At 41.9% G+C, this 15,244-nt stretch overlaps 3 protein-coding genes across 5 annotated transcripts; 2 read left to right on the top strand and 1 right to left on the bottom strand.

Annotated features, from left to right (window-relative positions):
* Nucleotides 1–78: 78 nt before the first annotated feature.
* On the bottom strand, nt 79–3,239 carry rrad (Ras-related associated with diabetes). Its single transcript, XM_053425876.1, has 5 exons — nt 3,079–3,239; nt 2,544–2,936; nt 1,816–1,889; nt 1,492–1,696; nt 79–1,082 (listed from the first exon to the last, which is right to left on the bottom strand). The coding sequence occupies exons 2-5, from the start codon at nt 2,914–2,916 to the stop codon at nt 805–807; spliced, it is 930 nt and encodes a 309-aa protein (XP_053281851.1). The 5' UTR covers nt 2,917–2,936; nt 3,079–3,239; the 3' UTR covers nt 79–804.
* Nucleotides 3,240–5,192: 1,953 nt separating this feature from the next.
* On the top strand, nt 5,193–7,968 carry LOC128442415 (ATP synthase F(0) complex subunit C3, mitochondrial). Of its 3 annotated transcripts, none has more exons than XM_053424876.1 (5): nt 5,193–5,248; nt 5,528–5,634; nt 6,913–6,984; nt 7,305–7,504; nt 7,626–7,968. In XM_053424876.1, the coding sequence occupies exons 2-5, from the start codon at nt 5,593–5,595 to the stop codon at nt 7,738–7,740; spliced, it is 429 nt and encodes a 142-aa protein (XP_053280851.1). In that variant the 5' UTR covers nt 5,193–5,248; nt 5,528–5,592; the 3' UTR covers nt 7,741–7,968. The 3 variants fall into 3 exon arrangements, with proteins under 3 accessions (XP_053280851.1, XP_053280842.1, XP_053280859.1); XM_053424867.1 differs by having other exon boundaries at nt 5,196–5,286; XM_053424884.1 differs by lacking the exon at nt 5,193–5,248 and adding an exon at nt 5,262–5,286 and having other exon boundaries at nt 5,532–5,634.
* Nucleotides 7,969–9,333: 1,365 nt separating this feature from the next.
* nsun3 (NOP2/Sun RNA methyltransferase 3) lies at nt 9,334–13,672 on the top strand. Its single transcript, XM_053424895.1, has 6 exons — nt 9,334–9,605; nt 10,223–10,326; nt 10,412–10,896; nt 11,520–11,671; nt 12,040–12,161; nt 12,338–13,672. Exons 1-6 carry the CDS (start codon nt 9,465–9,467, stop codon nt 12,672–12,674), a joined length of 1,341 nt encoding a protein of 446 aa, XP_053280870.1. The 5' UTR covers nt 9,334–9,464; the 3' UTR covers nt 12,675–13,672.
* The last annotated feature ends 1,572 nt before the right edge of the window (nt 13,673–15,244 follow it).

A 15,244-nucleotide genomic window follows, 5' to 3' on the forward strand; every position in this document is an offset into this window, starting at 1 on the left:
GCCGCGGCTGCTTTTTTTTCTGGTTTATTCTGCAGGACATGTTGCTTCAGGAAATAAAGGCAGAAAGAGATTTCAAGGTTTTTGTTTTCATGTTTTATTGAAAAAAAAAGGAAATCTACGTAAGAAAAGAATTCCCAAATGATGTCAAAGTTCACAAGACGGATATAACTTATTGCTTTACTCATACATTCACAACCTGGACTCGATGTTATGGAACAACACACAATAACAGAGGCGTCCTCTCGTCTTTGACATCTCTTCAGTGACTTGGCCGAGGCACGAACCTGCATGCCACGTTTCAAGTAGACACGACTCCAGATGACCTGGTACAGTGATCCTCCACCGTGTTTTTTAGGGATAATGAGATGTGTTACATTCAGCGTCATCCATATACGTATATACACCAAATCCCCTCCAATACAGGAGCACAACAACAACAACAACAACCCAACAGCAAGGCAATCTTTTCAAGTCATTAGAAAAAAAAACAAGCCTTGATTTCAGTGGATTTTTTCCGACTGATCATTGTATGACAGCGACATGATATAAGGTAGACAAAAACAAAAGAACATAAAAGTTTGCAAATCTTCATGCAGTCTATCACCATTATCATGATATGACTTGAATAATGTCAGTCGTGGTTTATCAATCAAGTCCTCTCTTGGCTCTCGGTTGGTGTCTAAAAAAAATATAAATATATTTCTGTACAGCTCTATTAGTCCTTTAGGGTTAGTGTTAAAACACACACAGCGTCTGGTCTTCAGAGGCCAAAGAAAAGAAGTGTCCATCTGTCCCACACGCTCCTCAGAGCACCGTGAGGTCGTGGCAGGACTTTGACTTCTGCCTGAAGGCCATCTTCTTGTTCTTGCGCGCGACCATGCGGCCCAGAAACCTCTTGGCCTTCTTGCCGATGCTCTCCCGGCGCCTGCAGTTGGCCATGCGCCGGGCGTTCTCCTCCTTGCTGTCTTTCCTCAGGCGGATCTGTCGGACGATGCCCTCGAAAAGGTCCCGCACGTTGTGGTGGAGGGACGCGGACGTCTCGATGAACTTGCAGTCGAACACCACTGCACAGGCACCTCCCTCTGCGACACAGAGAAAATGGAGAATAGGAAATTAAAACTCGGAGGAAGTGTACATTTAAGAAGACGTTCAACAAACAGAGTATTTAGATCGTTCTAAAGTGCATATATAAGCTTTCAGGGATAATAGTTTGAAATCTGTGGCACAGTTTGGAGTAGTATAGGAATGTGGCCTGTGCTGCGCCGGAGCAGTCAAGTGAGAAATGAGGCCTGAACCCATATAGGATGGTCAGGCCCCAGTAGTTCTTTCAGATTGGAGCATTTAAAGCCTAAAGGGCAGTTTCTATGCTTCAAATGATACACATTACATTATTTAAACTCACTAAAAACCACTTCCCCTGACCTAATAATGTCTCTCCGCACCACTGCTGCACATTTCAGGCTCAAAAGTGAGTCAATTACACTGACTTACCATCAACAGACACCTCTCTGGACCGCACCAGGTCGCTCTTGTTGCCCACAAGGATTATGGGAATGTTCTCGGACTGCCTGGCCCGACGCAGCTGAATCCGCAGCTCTGACGCCTTCTCGAAGCTCGACTTGTCGGTCACTGAATACACGATGATGTAGGCATCTCCCATCCTCATGCACTGCTCCTTCAGCCACTGGGAGTTATCCTGCAGGACAGAAACAGATGCTGAGTTAGACATTATTCATGTCTGATACAAGCCTGTAGCCTAGAATCCGTGGAGTCCATGTTGATGGATAAACATTTCATCAATAATGTATTGCTCACCTGTTCCCAGATGTCGTACAACACGATGGATGCCTCCTCTTCATCCACCAGGATAGATCTGTCATAAGTGTTTCCTGAGGGGGCAAAAAAAAAAAGAGATATTACACATCGGCGCAGACACTTATCTGAGTGTGTCTCCAATGTGTGTTTTTGCTTTTCAGTAATCTGATTTGAGCACATTTCTCTTTTGTAGTCTGCACACTGAGCTGAGCTGATCACAGCCTGTGATCAAACCAGCCTTTTATATTTCCCCTTCCCATTAAGCTACTGGATGTTTCTGACAGCTGTACGACTATGGGCAGCACTGGTGCCTGGCTGAAGATGGAAATAGTAATAATCAATGCAAGTGTAAAATAAGAAGCCTGTCTGTTTTTATATTAAATCAGCTCCACTTTAGCACTATGCATCCTAGATACAAATGTTGAGTTTATATGGCTTCATATGACTTTCATGAAAATAAAAAATGATGTGTTTTTTTGTAAATGTTGAATTGTTTTTAAAAGAAGAATGTGGTCTTTAAACTCAGGTTCAAAAAGCATAAAACCTTATATTTAAGTATAGGTTATCAGGATAAACTGACCTATTGCTCATTATAATGTGGACTAAATTGACCTTGGACAGAGCTAATTATCACACATGACTAAACAGGTAGTGCACATCTGGAGTGCATCTGTGTGCGTGGGTTTCAAGGGTAGATGAGTCATCCCCCAGCATCACCGTTTATTTACCTGCTTCATCGCAGTCGTGACCGGGATCCTCGACTCCCCCAAAGACGCGCGCCAGGCTGGACTTGCCGACGCCGTGCTCCCCGAGGAGGACCACCTTGTACACCTGGGACTCCGCCTCGCTGCCGGTGGAGATCACGGAGTCGGAGGAGTCCGAGGCGCAGCTGCCCCGGTGCTGCTCGGTCGGGGAGTAGGAGGTGCAGCGCAGGAGGTTTGACAGCTCGTCGGTTTGCCCGGTCTCGGGCATCGTGGCGCGCAGGTCCCGGTCGTCCACAGGCATGCTCCTGCGGTGCAGGTTGGGCAGATTCATGGGGAAGGGCATGCTCCCTCTCCTCTTGTCCATGCTCCGCAATTTGTCACCCTTGTTCAAAGTCATTGTGCGTTTATGGCGTGGATCTGTGGACACATGCGCCGTGCGTAAAATTGGGGATCTCATTCTCATAGTCGACCTGAGCACACGTGTTCTGCTCTACTCAATATAATAAAAACGCCAAATAACTAATACTTCAAATGTCTCGTCAGTATTGAAGACACTTACCCGGTGCTGGTAAATAAATCAAACGAAGGCAATACAATAATCCTCGGTTTTGAAGAGATCCTGTGATCGGTGAGGCGTGATTTGCTCGAGTCTGATGAGAGGCTCTGCTCAGTGTATTTATACAGGACCGGGAGTGACGTCGGCAGGGATTCGCCCCTGAGAATCACGTCTCCGCTGTTTATAGTGGTGCGTAACGGTGCCATCATACAGAGGAGGGGGGAGGGCTGAGGGCGCAGAGGAATCTCCCTTCCGCATCTCCAAATGGAGCTTTCTTGTGAGGGGGCGGCCAGGGATGAAACCTTGAAGAGGGGAAGCCCACTTAAAGCCAGAGAGATAGTGTATAAATATTTAATAATAATATAGAGCATAAGACGGTGGAAGGATATCCTCATGATGCAAGCTAAAGTGTATTAGGGCGCAGATGAGTGGAAATGTGATCCCCCTGTGTTCCTTAAATCTATTTTGAGTTTCATTGTCTCTGTCATGTGGAGATCTCTGCTTCAGTTATTCCATTTTAGTGTTGAGGAATTTAGAGTTATCTAATTTCAACGATGAACACGTTTTGACGTGATTGATTCGGTTTTCAGTGGCAGCTTAACCCTGCTCTCTTTTTTTAAACCAGTGCAATACCATCACATCTATTTCATGGATTTGTTTTATGAATGGTGTTTGATGTTGGTTTTAAAATTGTAAATGCACTAAACCTGGGGAGCAGTTCTCCAAACTGCCATCACACGTGGATACATTCTCTATCATATGTGCAAATAAAAAGAAACATGAACTCATAAGAATTCTACTCACGGTGGAATTTATTTATCATTCATCCCCCATTCCTCCTCCCGCCACCTCCCTGTCTAGAAAAATGAAGGCATGGCCGAAATGTAATGTCCTTGCATTTGCAGCTGTAATCATTGATCGACCTCAAGCACACCCTGTGGTTCTTCGGATCCATGCCTGAGATGAATGTTACAAAAATGCTATAATACATCTGGTCCATACCGATGACATATGGTAAAATAATAATAATAAATAAATAGTCTATAGTCTATTAGAGGAAAATATGGGAATGTCATTTCCTAAAGCAGCTCATGACTCAAGGTAATTTTTCTGTTTTGCCTCTGCATGCGTTATGGTTTCATTGTTCATTATATTTGACATATATTGGACACACAGACACACAACGAGGCTTCAAGTGTTTCCCTGTGTGAACCATGGACTCAGGATTATGTATTGCTGCCCCCTTGTGACTGTACTTGGTACATGCACTATTTAACCTTAAGAGCTCTTTGCATTGGTGTGGTCACAAGCACGAGTCAAACGTTCAGTGTTTTTTCATTATCAGTCGTTAACAAACAAATAAATCGACACTCAAAGTATTTATGAGAATACAGGTTCTATATATATATCTCTATATACCTTAGTAAATATCTGTCCTCTTTATCTGCATGAGATGTAATTCCTCTGCAGTTTTTCAAGTTGTTTATCAAAAATATTGTATCTTACATCCCTTACACCATGTGCTTTAGTTGATAGGACTAATATGTCATTTATCACCATATGTGTATCACAACATTTTTTGACGGACTTTAATAACTATATTGATTATAAGGTCGATCAAACAACGATTCATATCCAGGATAAAGAGATTTTTTAAACAGCATTATAATTATCAATTTCCAGAAAAGCAACATACAAAAATCTGCATTTAGATATTTCATAACTTCATCACATGCTTAAAAAACGTTTCAAGTGCAACTCAGAATGTTTATCTATATCTCTATCTATATCTACTTCTATATCAATATCTATATACATGTATCTGTATCTATATATACAGCACTTTGTCTTTCCTCATTACTGTACTTTACATAAACTGTATTATATCATTATTTTTGCTTGACATCTTCCTCCCGACTATTCATATAATTCCAGGCATCCTCTTGTTTAAATCTACAGAGGACGAATATAAGACTTGTATAAACGTTATATTAACACATAATCATAAATAATACATTCATCTAAAACATGCTCGCTCTCAAGGTCCTGGATGTGTTTCCATGATGACCTCTCTAGCGCCCTCTGTCGCTCCAGGAAACCGGAAGTCGACGTTTTTAAAAGCGACATTGCGCATGTGCGAGCCTCTCGTGTCTTCGACCTCTACTACAGACCGGTGAGATCATCTCTGCTCTGCCTCGAACTCACTCTAATGTAAATATAAAGCCACAACTCGTGTGTGTAACTCGGTTTGAGTGCAGCTGCTTTAACCTCAGCTCCTCTCTCCGACTGCTAGCTCGTCTTTTAGCACCATTTTCTATCCGCAGCTGATTATTGACCTTACGTGTGTCCGTTTAACTTTGCACACTCTGTTCCTTCTCGTCTTGTGAGGTGATCACACGTCGAGCCTGACTTTCGTCTGTTGTGTTGTCTTGTGTTGTGTTACTTCGTGTAGACAGCAGCCCTCCTCGCATCACCTCCAGCCTCCTGTCGTTGACCTGAGCCGCTCGTCCCGTCGTCATGTTCGCCTGCGCCAAGTTCGTCTCCACGCCCTCCCTGGTGGTGAGTGGGTCCTCCTGGGGGGTGTTTGGGGTGTTTTGCAGACTCCTGTTCTCCGTGTAGTTTGGTGTCCGATCCTGCATATGTGCCTGGAACTCACTGTTCTATCATGTTAGCTAACTATGCTAACACTAGCTCTCAGCTGTGTAGCTTCTTTGACCCCCAGCTGCTGTCTCCTCCTGCAGGGACAACCCTCAGTCTGTCCCCTGTGTCCTCGTGTACAACTGTTTATGCTCCACTTTAGACTCATGTGGATCTGAATTGTCTTAAGTTGTTGTAATATACAGTTGACAACTGATCTCTTACAGCAGCTATTGTCACAGGAATAGTCTGTGAATAAAGATTGTCAGTCTATGGTCATTGTGTTGAAATGTTACTTATGCAAAAGGTTGTAATATAATCAGGATAATGTACCTTTCCCCCCACACCGGGTGTTAAATATGTTGGAAAGTCTGAAATTCAATCATTTGAGTTTTAGGCCTTCGAAAAGTCTTGAAGGTCCAGTTGAAGATGTAGGTGAAAGGGATCTATTGGCAGAAATTGAATAGTAAATAATCCTAGTGATGTTTTCACTAGTGTGTTTCATCTTATTTTACAAATTGTTGTTTTCTTTACCGTAGAATGGGCCTTTTATATTTAAATACTTCCTCTCTATGGAGGCTGCCATGTTTTTTTTTTACAGTAGCCCAGACTGGACAATCTAAACACCTTTTGAGTTTTTATGACAACTGAAGGTGACCACAGGTTCTCTTTCATGTTGGGAGGCATTTCACTAAATTCGACACACTAAACTTTTAAACGTCTTTCAGTATGTCTTAAAATGAGTTTCTTTCTTTTAAGAAAAATGTTTTCAGATTGTTCCTTTAATCAAAAGTATTGACTTAAAATGATATTATTTTTATTATAAAGAAACACACAAGTTCCCAAAATGAGAAAGCACTTGGCATATTAAACTATCAGAACAGCTGCCATTCCTTTCTGTCAATCAGTTGATATTGTTCCACATGTATAAACTGCTGGGTAGCCAATACCTGTCATTCCCCTTTTATACACGGAACCCTCATTTAGCAAAGTAACGCTGCAGTAAAGTTCCACTTTTCCATCTGAAAGGTAATGGAGTAGAAGTAGAAAGTAAATGAAGTATCTCAAATATCTAATTGAGTTTAGTATTTGAGATAAATGTAAGTGTAAGATGCAGGTAGTAATTATCTATTCAAGTGCATGTGTATTTCTAATTTAGTATTTATTTGATTTTTAATTTTTATTCTGTTCTGATTACAGATCCGTGCTGGATCCCGGGTACTGTACAGACCGCTCTCAGCAGCAGTAGTCTCAGATGCCAGGAAAGCAGAGGTGAGTGACAAACTTGTTCTTGTTCTGTCATGAGTAATTTAGGTAATTTAAAAGTTACCAGTTACATTGTTTTTACCCAGTCTGAGTCCACAAGTGTGTCCGATGGCCTGTGTGTGTCTGTGTCGGCATGAGCAAGTGAAAGAGAGGTAGAGAAACGAGTTGGATCTATGTCCGATCTGAGTGCTTTCCAACCCATATTTGGAGCTGTCCACTTGAGATCGGATCACAAAAACCTCTTGTTAATACGAGGTGTGAACGGGGCCTTTGTGATCCTGCAGTGTTTTGCTTTGCACTAACCTCATTGTACGTTTGTGTTTCAGACTGCCTCATTCCTTGCACCACAGTCTATCGCAGCCTCTCAGCAGCAGCTGGCAGTGCGGGGTTTCCAGACCAGTGTCGTGAGCCGTGACATTGACACTGCCGCTAAGTTCATTGGTGCAGGAGCTGCCACTGTGGGAGTGGCTGGATCCGGGGCTGGAATCGGAACAGTGTTCGGCAGCCTTATTATTGGTTATGCCAGGTAAATTAAACGCATCATCTGTCATTTTAAGGGCATTTTAAAATCTCCACCTATAAAGTGGAATAACTGTCCAAGATGTTATTAATGCTTTATACCTCTAACTTCTTCTCTTTCTCAACAGGAACCCCTCGCTCAAGCAGCAGCTGTTCTCTTACGCCATCTTGGGCTTTGCTCTGTCTGAAGCTATGGGTCTCTTCTGTCTGATGGTTGCTTTCCTGATTCTGTTCGCCATGTAAACTAGCTAAGCACTTGGTGTTAAAGGGAAACGCATCACAAAGTCATCCTCTTATCTTGTTGCTTATTCCCAGTTATTTGTGCCCCTTAAAAAAAATGTGATGTATGAAACTCTGGCAAGCCATTGCTCATTTTAAATGACGGTTTGACACCATATTGTATTTTTAATCAAAAAAAATTGTTCACAAACATGCAACAAATAATGGAAGTAAAAGAGTTAATAAGTCCAATGTGCGTGTACATTCTTTTGTGTGTTTTTACATGTGTCCAGGTTTATTTTGTCTGTTTATTTCACCTTAGTTAGGCTGCAACCAACAATCATTTTCATCCTCAATACAACGGTACTCATCATTATTCTCAGTAGCTCAAGTGATCATATTTTAATTGCTTTGTTTTTTAAACCAACAGTAAAAAAAATCCCAATGATTTGGAATTTACTATGACAGAAAACTGGATAAATGGCACAGGGGAGAAGTTAGTCTAAGGTTAGATGTTCGAAAGGCAATCACCATGGATCATAGGGGCCATCAATAATTCACTCTTCCTGTTTGAATTGGAGATAGTTGCATTGCTTTTAATAGCTTCTGTGTCATGTGACCCACTGACTCCAAACCCACTGAACTCTATTATTACCTGAGAAAAACAGGGCACACCTCTTTTGTGAGAATTGTAGTGCTGCTTATTTTATATGAAAAATATTAAACTATAATCATATTTGTTCAATAGCCCAATTTCATGTGAACCCCTGACTTTGCATCATATCAGATGTCATTGCTTAACTAGGTCAAATCAAAGTTTATGGTCACATGCACCCCTGACAGTCATCGGGTAGTGAAATTCTTGTGACCTGGCAGGTCACATCTCTTTCATTATTTCCCAACATAAACAGGACAAATATCTTAGTGTTTCTGATTATTTATAATGAATATAAATCATTTATTATGCGGTATTATTAGCTCAGAAGCTGTACAATTGAATTTTAGCATTTTTCATTAAAAAAAAATAAAACCATAAATGTTTTACATTACATGTTGCCAATTAATTCTCTTTCATCAAAATTGTTGATTAATTACTTCAGTTACTGGTAATCTGGGGAAATTAATGAAACTGTTCAGTACAGAATAAGATAATGAAAGCTCTAACAGCAATTCCCTGGAGGCCCCAAGAAGACCAATTTGGTCATTTGAGGGTGCACTGAAAAAAGTGATCGTGGGAGCATGTAAATATAACACAATTAAATATATGATATTAACAATAAAAATCTGTAAAAAATATATATAGTCCTGGACTTAAACTGCATCTGTTTAAAAGACAAGATGTGTCTTCTTTAGATCAAGCAGGATATTTTTTATCAGTATAAGAATGTGCTGCCTCTGAAGATGAATTTTGTGAACAAATCAGGGAATAACACGTGAAGTACTGAATTAAAAAATGGTGCAAAATTGTAATAAATAAACAGAAACTAGACTAAATCCATCATCTGTTCCCACAAGGGGTTAATAATAGATTTTTGATGTTTAACATTTGCTCTCGCCTCTCCGCACAACCACAGGTTTCCATGTGGAACTGAAGAATAGATCCCGGTTGCAGGAGGACAGATTTGAAGAACGGACCTGTCAGTGTTGAGCCACTGCTGATGTTTCTAATGAAAGGGATTTAACAAGAGTGGAGATAAATCCGAACGTGTGCGTTTTGCAGTAAAATGGAGACACAGAGATCTGAATAAATGTTCTTCTTACACCAGGTTCACAGTTTGTGGAGGAGAATTAGCTTTAAAACCGAGAAGCTAACGTGGTGTGTGTGTTCGCGTCGCTGTCTCACATCTCTGTTACGAGCAGAGCACCGAAGAGGAGCCGGTGACAAACAGGTACAGGAGACAACAGGGAGGAGGGTTGCTTGTTTAATATTATTGAAGTGTCTCCTTCACTGGGTTAACAGGAGGCTCCTTTTCTGCCAGAGCCCCTTGGAAGGATTCCTAAATGTGTAGGAAACCTATGATCCATGTTGACACGACTGTATCCCATTTTTTCTGCAGAGACTGTCCCATCTGTGTTGCTAATTATACCACATAACTAAGATGTTAAAACCCAGATAGACTGTGACAGTTACTTGTATCAAGGCCCCAAAGTGTGTGATGTAAACATTCTCCAGACAGCAAACCACCAGCAGCCTGGACTGTTCACAAAAGGCAGGTTGAGGCAATTGCTTCATGTTTCTGACCCCAAATCCTGACCCATCAACTTTCTTTACTACTTCTTCACTATTAGAGTATCACTCTGAAGATCTGCTCAGTACTTCATCAATGTTTACTCCAAAACACATGAATATAAGATTCAAAGCTCTGAATCAGAAATACAATCAGAACATGTATCCACCAATCAGTCCTATCATATAATTTGCGGGTGTAACACTCCTCACAATGGATGTTGTAAAAATTGGAAAACAAATAATATACCTCTCTTCCCTACATCCTGTTTTTAACAGGTAACCAAAAAGGGCCAAAAAGATCGTCCTTCATGTCAGCCGGTTCTGGATCTGTTTGACCAGCAGTACAGTCATGAGCTTGGGGACTTGTGGGCGTCTGCAAGGTAATTTTCTTTCTGAAACTGTTGATAACAGATTTTACACAGACAGTGTTTGTATCCTTCTTCATTGATTTCTTTTCTCTTGCAGGTCAGTGCTCCTGGACCCTCGATCCTGGCAATATGGGGTCATGCTGAACCGCTTTACAGCTGTGACAGACATCACACAGAATCTCCAGTCACAGGGTTTCTCCAGGTTCCTGCCACAGACTGACGTCTCCTCGCTGAACCAGACAGGAAAAGACTCTCTGTTGTCACCTCACTGCTTCTCCGAGTGCCCTCCAGATGACTCCAGTCCTCAACGTGTCAGCGCCTCTCCTGCACTCGGTCGGGACCTTCAACCCGATCCGTCTCTCTCTTTGCCCCTTCCTTCTCTCCAGTGTTACATCCACCCACACCCACTCAGGTTCCCCTCTCAGGCTCACCGGCCTGGCCAGCTGAAGCAGTACTACCTCCTGAACGCTGCCTCCCTGCTCCCTGTACTGGCTTTACAAGTCAGAGATGGAGAAAAGGTTTTGGATCTTTGCTCCGCCCCGGGGGGGAAAGCCTTGGCAGTAATGCAGTGTGCCACCCCAGGTAAAACTAAACAGAACTTTCAAAGTTTTGTTCAGATTTGATTTGCTAAGAGGTTAAAGATTGTGGATATGTTAATAAGTTAATATAACTTAGAGAAATGGAGATTTTCTTAAAAAACATTTTTATATGATATTTATTCTAAGTAAAAATTTTTTCTGCTGTGTTTATAATGCTCAACAATGTGGTTCTGGAAGTAAAACTCTCGTTCATTTTCTCAATATAGATTTTTATTATCAGCCTTAATATTATAACCATTCAAGGTAGACCTACGCTCCTGTAGAAGCCACAAGTCAATATGATATCAACTGTGCTTTAAGAAAAACATGTTTTTTAATAAAAGCAAGGAGACGTACAACACTACCCACATCCTCAGTTATTTAAGTCAGATCTCTGATCGATGACTGGATGGAAATGTTTACCACAATCGTTAAAATCCTGTCTGCAATGATCCGATTGTTTTCAGTACATATGCAAAATCGGACTCATCAATGGAGACAACGATTGTGAAATGTACTTCAGAAACCAGAGCATTTTCCCAAAGTTGAAGCTCACTGTTGCACTGTCTTGACTACTTCAAGTGGATTAGCATGTTATAAATAATTTTGTCCTCTGTCATGTTCCAGAACTTCTCTGCTGTAATGAACCAGACCCTCATAGACGGGACTGGCTTACCAAAACCCTGGAGTCGTATGTGCCTCACTCACTTCACAGCAAAGTGATGGTGTCTGCACAGGATGGACAACGCTTTCAGAGTGAAGATGTGACATATGACAAGGTAGGTAGGGACACCGGTCATGTGTATGAGAGCTTGTGTTTTAAGGCAGACTTCCAGCTGAAATGAAGAAAATTGTCCATTTAAAAAATAGGAGCCTGGATGAAGAGGGAGACAAAGAAATGGCTGGGAGGAATCACATTGATTGGAAGTGACTGATAATGGAAATATAGGAAATATAACATGTACGTGGCTTATTTTAGAGACCTGCAGCTTTTAAAGTCATTATTTCTTTCTGTCATTATCTCTTTCAGTTTTCTTACTCCTTCACTTACTCCTCTTGACCTTTTCTGTTTCTCAATGCCACTGCACTCTGGTGCTCTCTAGCTCGGACTCTGAATTACTCACATTTCCGTGTCTCTTTGTTTCAGGTTTTAGTCGACGCTCCCTGTTCCAATGACCGGAGCTGGTTGTATTCTAGCAGCGCCCAGCAGGGGGTGCAGAGACTCAAGGAAAGAGCCAGGCTGCCTGCGCTCCAGGCTCAGCTGCTGAGGTAAATCCAGTTCCCAATATATAAACTCAGCTATATGTACCCTTGGGGTATTCACCTCTAGCATTACTGTCCAAAGTTGTTTTCAAAACATTACTTTCTTTTTGGTCAGATTAGGGATAATGAAATACTTCCACACATTTGGAAAACAACATAAACTGTTCTAACTCTCTTTTCAGGTCTGCACTGTCAGTGGTGCGTCCAGGGGGCCTTGTGGTCTATTCAACCTGCACACTGTCCAGCTCTGAGAACTACGCTGTGGTCGAGACGGTGCTGAAGGACTTTCCTGACGCGGAACCTGAAGACCTGTGGGAGGAGATAGCCATTCCTCTATCAGAACACTTTGTGTTTAGACCCTCACACCCTTCTTATGGACAGACCTCTCACCAGCCCTCGCTGCTGCTACAGAATAGTGATGTGTCTTCTTATCCCAATAGACTCGGCATCTTAGTGGTTCCTCAGCCTGGCAGGACCTGGGGACCCATGTTTTTGTCTCGGATTAGAAGAAGGACGTAGCGGCTGACTGTCCCTTGAAGATGTTTAGAAACAAATCGCTAAGCATACACATGTTCTTTGTGCAACTTTTGAGATTCAAAGTACATCGTAGAAACCGTCAATGTCAATTTGTGAAACTATTAGAGAAGCACAGTAGTTCTAAACAGTAGTTTAGACCTGGAGAAATAAACATGTATGTGTGTCAAAGATGAACTGTTGCAGGTGAAACAGTTTTCACCTTTTAGAGGAAGTGCTGGAGCTAAAGTGTTTGTGGTATAAAGCAGCTGAAAAACACAAAGTAACAATATAACTCTGCTCACATCATTTACACTTACCTGCAGTGTTCTTCATCGAAGTTATATAGATCCGCGACAACATATATTTATATAAAGCAGCTCGATTGATATTTTGTAGCAGGAAATCAAATCATAATGTGAAACTATAAAAAGAGTTGGTTGTGTGAACTAACTAGAGTGTTATCATCAGTGTCTGCAGTTTCTATGTGCCCAGCCGCTACTGTCAAAGCTTTAGTTTCTTTTTTTTGTAATTACTTTTTCAGGCATTTTATTGCCTTTATTGACAGGACAGATTGTAGAGTGAAAGGAAGGGAGGAGAGAGAAGAGAAGATGCAGCAAAGGGCCTCTAGTCAGAGTTGAAGCTGCGGCTGCTGCTGGGGAAACAAGCCCCAGTGGGACCTGTGCTGAGCTCTAACTGGAGCATTTAGCAGCTAAAACACCAGATTCTTCTATCACAAGTTCGTGGGGACCAAAAACGGAAGGTGAATATTGAACGTGTTTCATCAAGTAGTCAAATGAATGTTAATGTTGCTTCCTTATTGCCATGAGCCAGGGGTGCTATAACTTCAGTGATGTTTTCACAACTTGTGTTGGCTGACACCGATTGGCCGAAAACAGACATGATCTCTTAGCCTATGGTTATTATTTATATTTATTATTTATTGTTCATTGCACTGGCTTTACAGTTATGCGATATTGATTAAACACAGGTTTTTCAAGCGCTCACATTCACATTGTGTCCATGTTTGATAATATAGCAGTCATTCTAAGGCTGCAACGTTCTGTAATGATTTGGTGAAAACTCAGCCACTGCTAATTCCATTGGCTGTGAGTGATAATGCCTCAAGTTTTATTTCAGTTTATTTCCAAACACTGAATTAGAGATGACATGAGACTTGGCACCACAGAGGCTCACTCTCAGAATCTCCGTCTCACACTCTTTGAATCTGTAATTTAGGTTGTGCTCATAAAATTTTGATAACCAAAATTTAACCACTTAAGTCAGAAGTTTCTATCTGAACCTCCGCGACTAATTTAAAGTTTATTGGCCAGTTTGTTTTTCAATATATAACTGTCATCGCAGTTACCGCACTGTAAATGTTTTCATTGTCGACAAACCATAGCCGGGCGCTCGAGGCTTCCCGCGGGAATCGGTTTCATAACCACGAAATGTTTTGAAGCAGTGCTGACAGAATTAACACACAGTTTATGTCTGTTTCTCCTTCCCTGCATCGTCCCACTCTGAGTGAACAGAGTCTCTTCCATCCTGCCTGTGTTCAGAGTGATTGAGAAGCAGCAGCGTCTCGCACCGTGGCTCATTACTCTGTGGCTCTCGTCTTACGCCTGAGTGAAGAGCAGACGCCGTTTGGTGGCAGTGCTGTAGCTTTTCATCAGGCTGTGATTGCTCAGACGAGAAGCTGAAAGTATTTTGGAAGTGTCAATAGACAATAACGCATGAGAATTCATGAGCTGTGTTTTTACCTTTTGAAACACATCAGACTGAAGTGGAAGTATCTGCCGTTGAAAAGGCGTATGTGTGTATAAAGCCTTATTTCTTCCTCCCATATATATGAGGCTGGAGGTTCGGAGCGAGCCTGTGACACACTGTCACGGGTGTGATTGCTTGAATAGGAAAGCTGCAAGAGCCAGTTTCATCCAACCACCCTGCCTGACCATAGACACAAGCGTTGTTCGGTGCATTTATACAGCTATTTTTATTAGCTGTCCTACTTCTGCTTCCCTTCTGCATGTTTTGAAATGTAGCTCTCGAACCCGAGCGCATCATTACGCTACCGAAACATCCGTGTGGGGAGATGAGGGGATGAAGTGGGGCTTCATCGGGGTTAACCATGTTGCTGACCTCTGCGTGAACTCTTGGTTTGTTGATGCTCCCCCTCATTGCAGTGTTTCCTCCAGGGGAGAATCTCTGAGCAGCTTTGCCTCCACTTCAAAGGGAGAGAATGTAGGCCTGCTTTGCATAATCAGGTGGAGAACAGCTTTTTGCCAGAGAGGCAGGAATTAATTTGTTGCACCGCCAGATGTAATCATTAAAACGCTAGTCATTGACAATAAGGGGAGAGGAGGAGGCGAAACCAGAGGAGGAACAGTAGATAGGACCAGAAAGAGATATGGAGTATATAAGGACCTGAATGCCAGAGGACCAGTGTTGTGCAAGTTCACTACTCTCATGAACAAGTTCAAAGTTCAGTTCATACAAGTAAACATGAATAGTTCACGTTCATAGTTCACCATTTAAATTCTGAACTAGTTCATATTTCAGTTCATTTCATAGTT

Source organism: Pleuronectes platessa, chromosome 1 (genome assembly GCF_947347685.1).
Source record: "Pleuronectes platessa chromosome 1, fPlePla1.1, whole genome shotgun sequence".
In the NCBI taxonomy this organism is placed as follows: Eukaryota; Metazoa; Chordata; class Actinopteri; order Pleuronectiformes; family Pleuronectidae; genus Pleuronectes; species Pleuronectes platessa.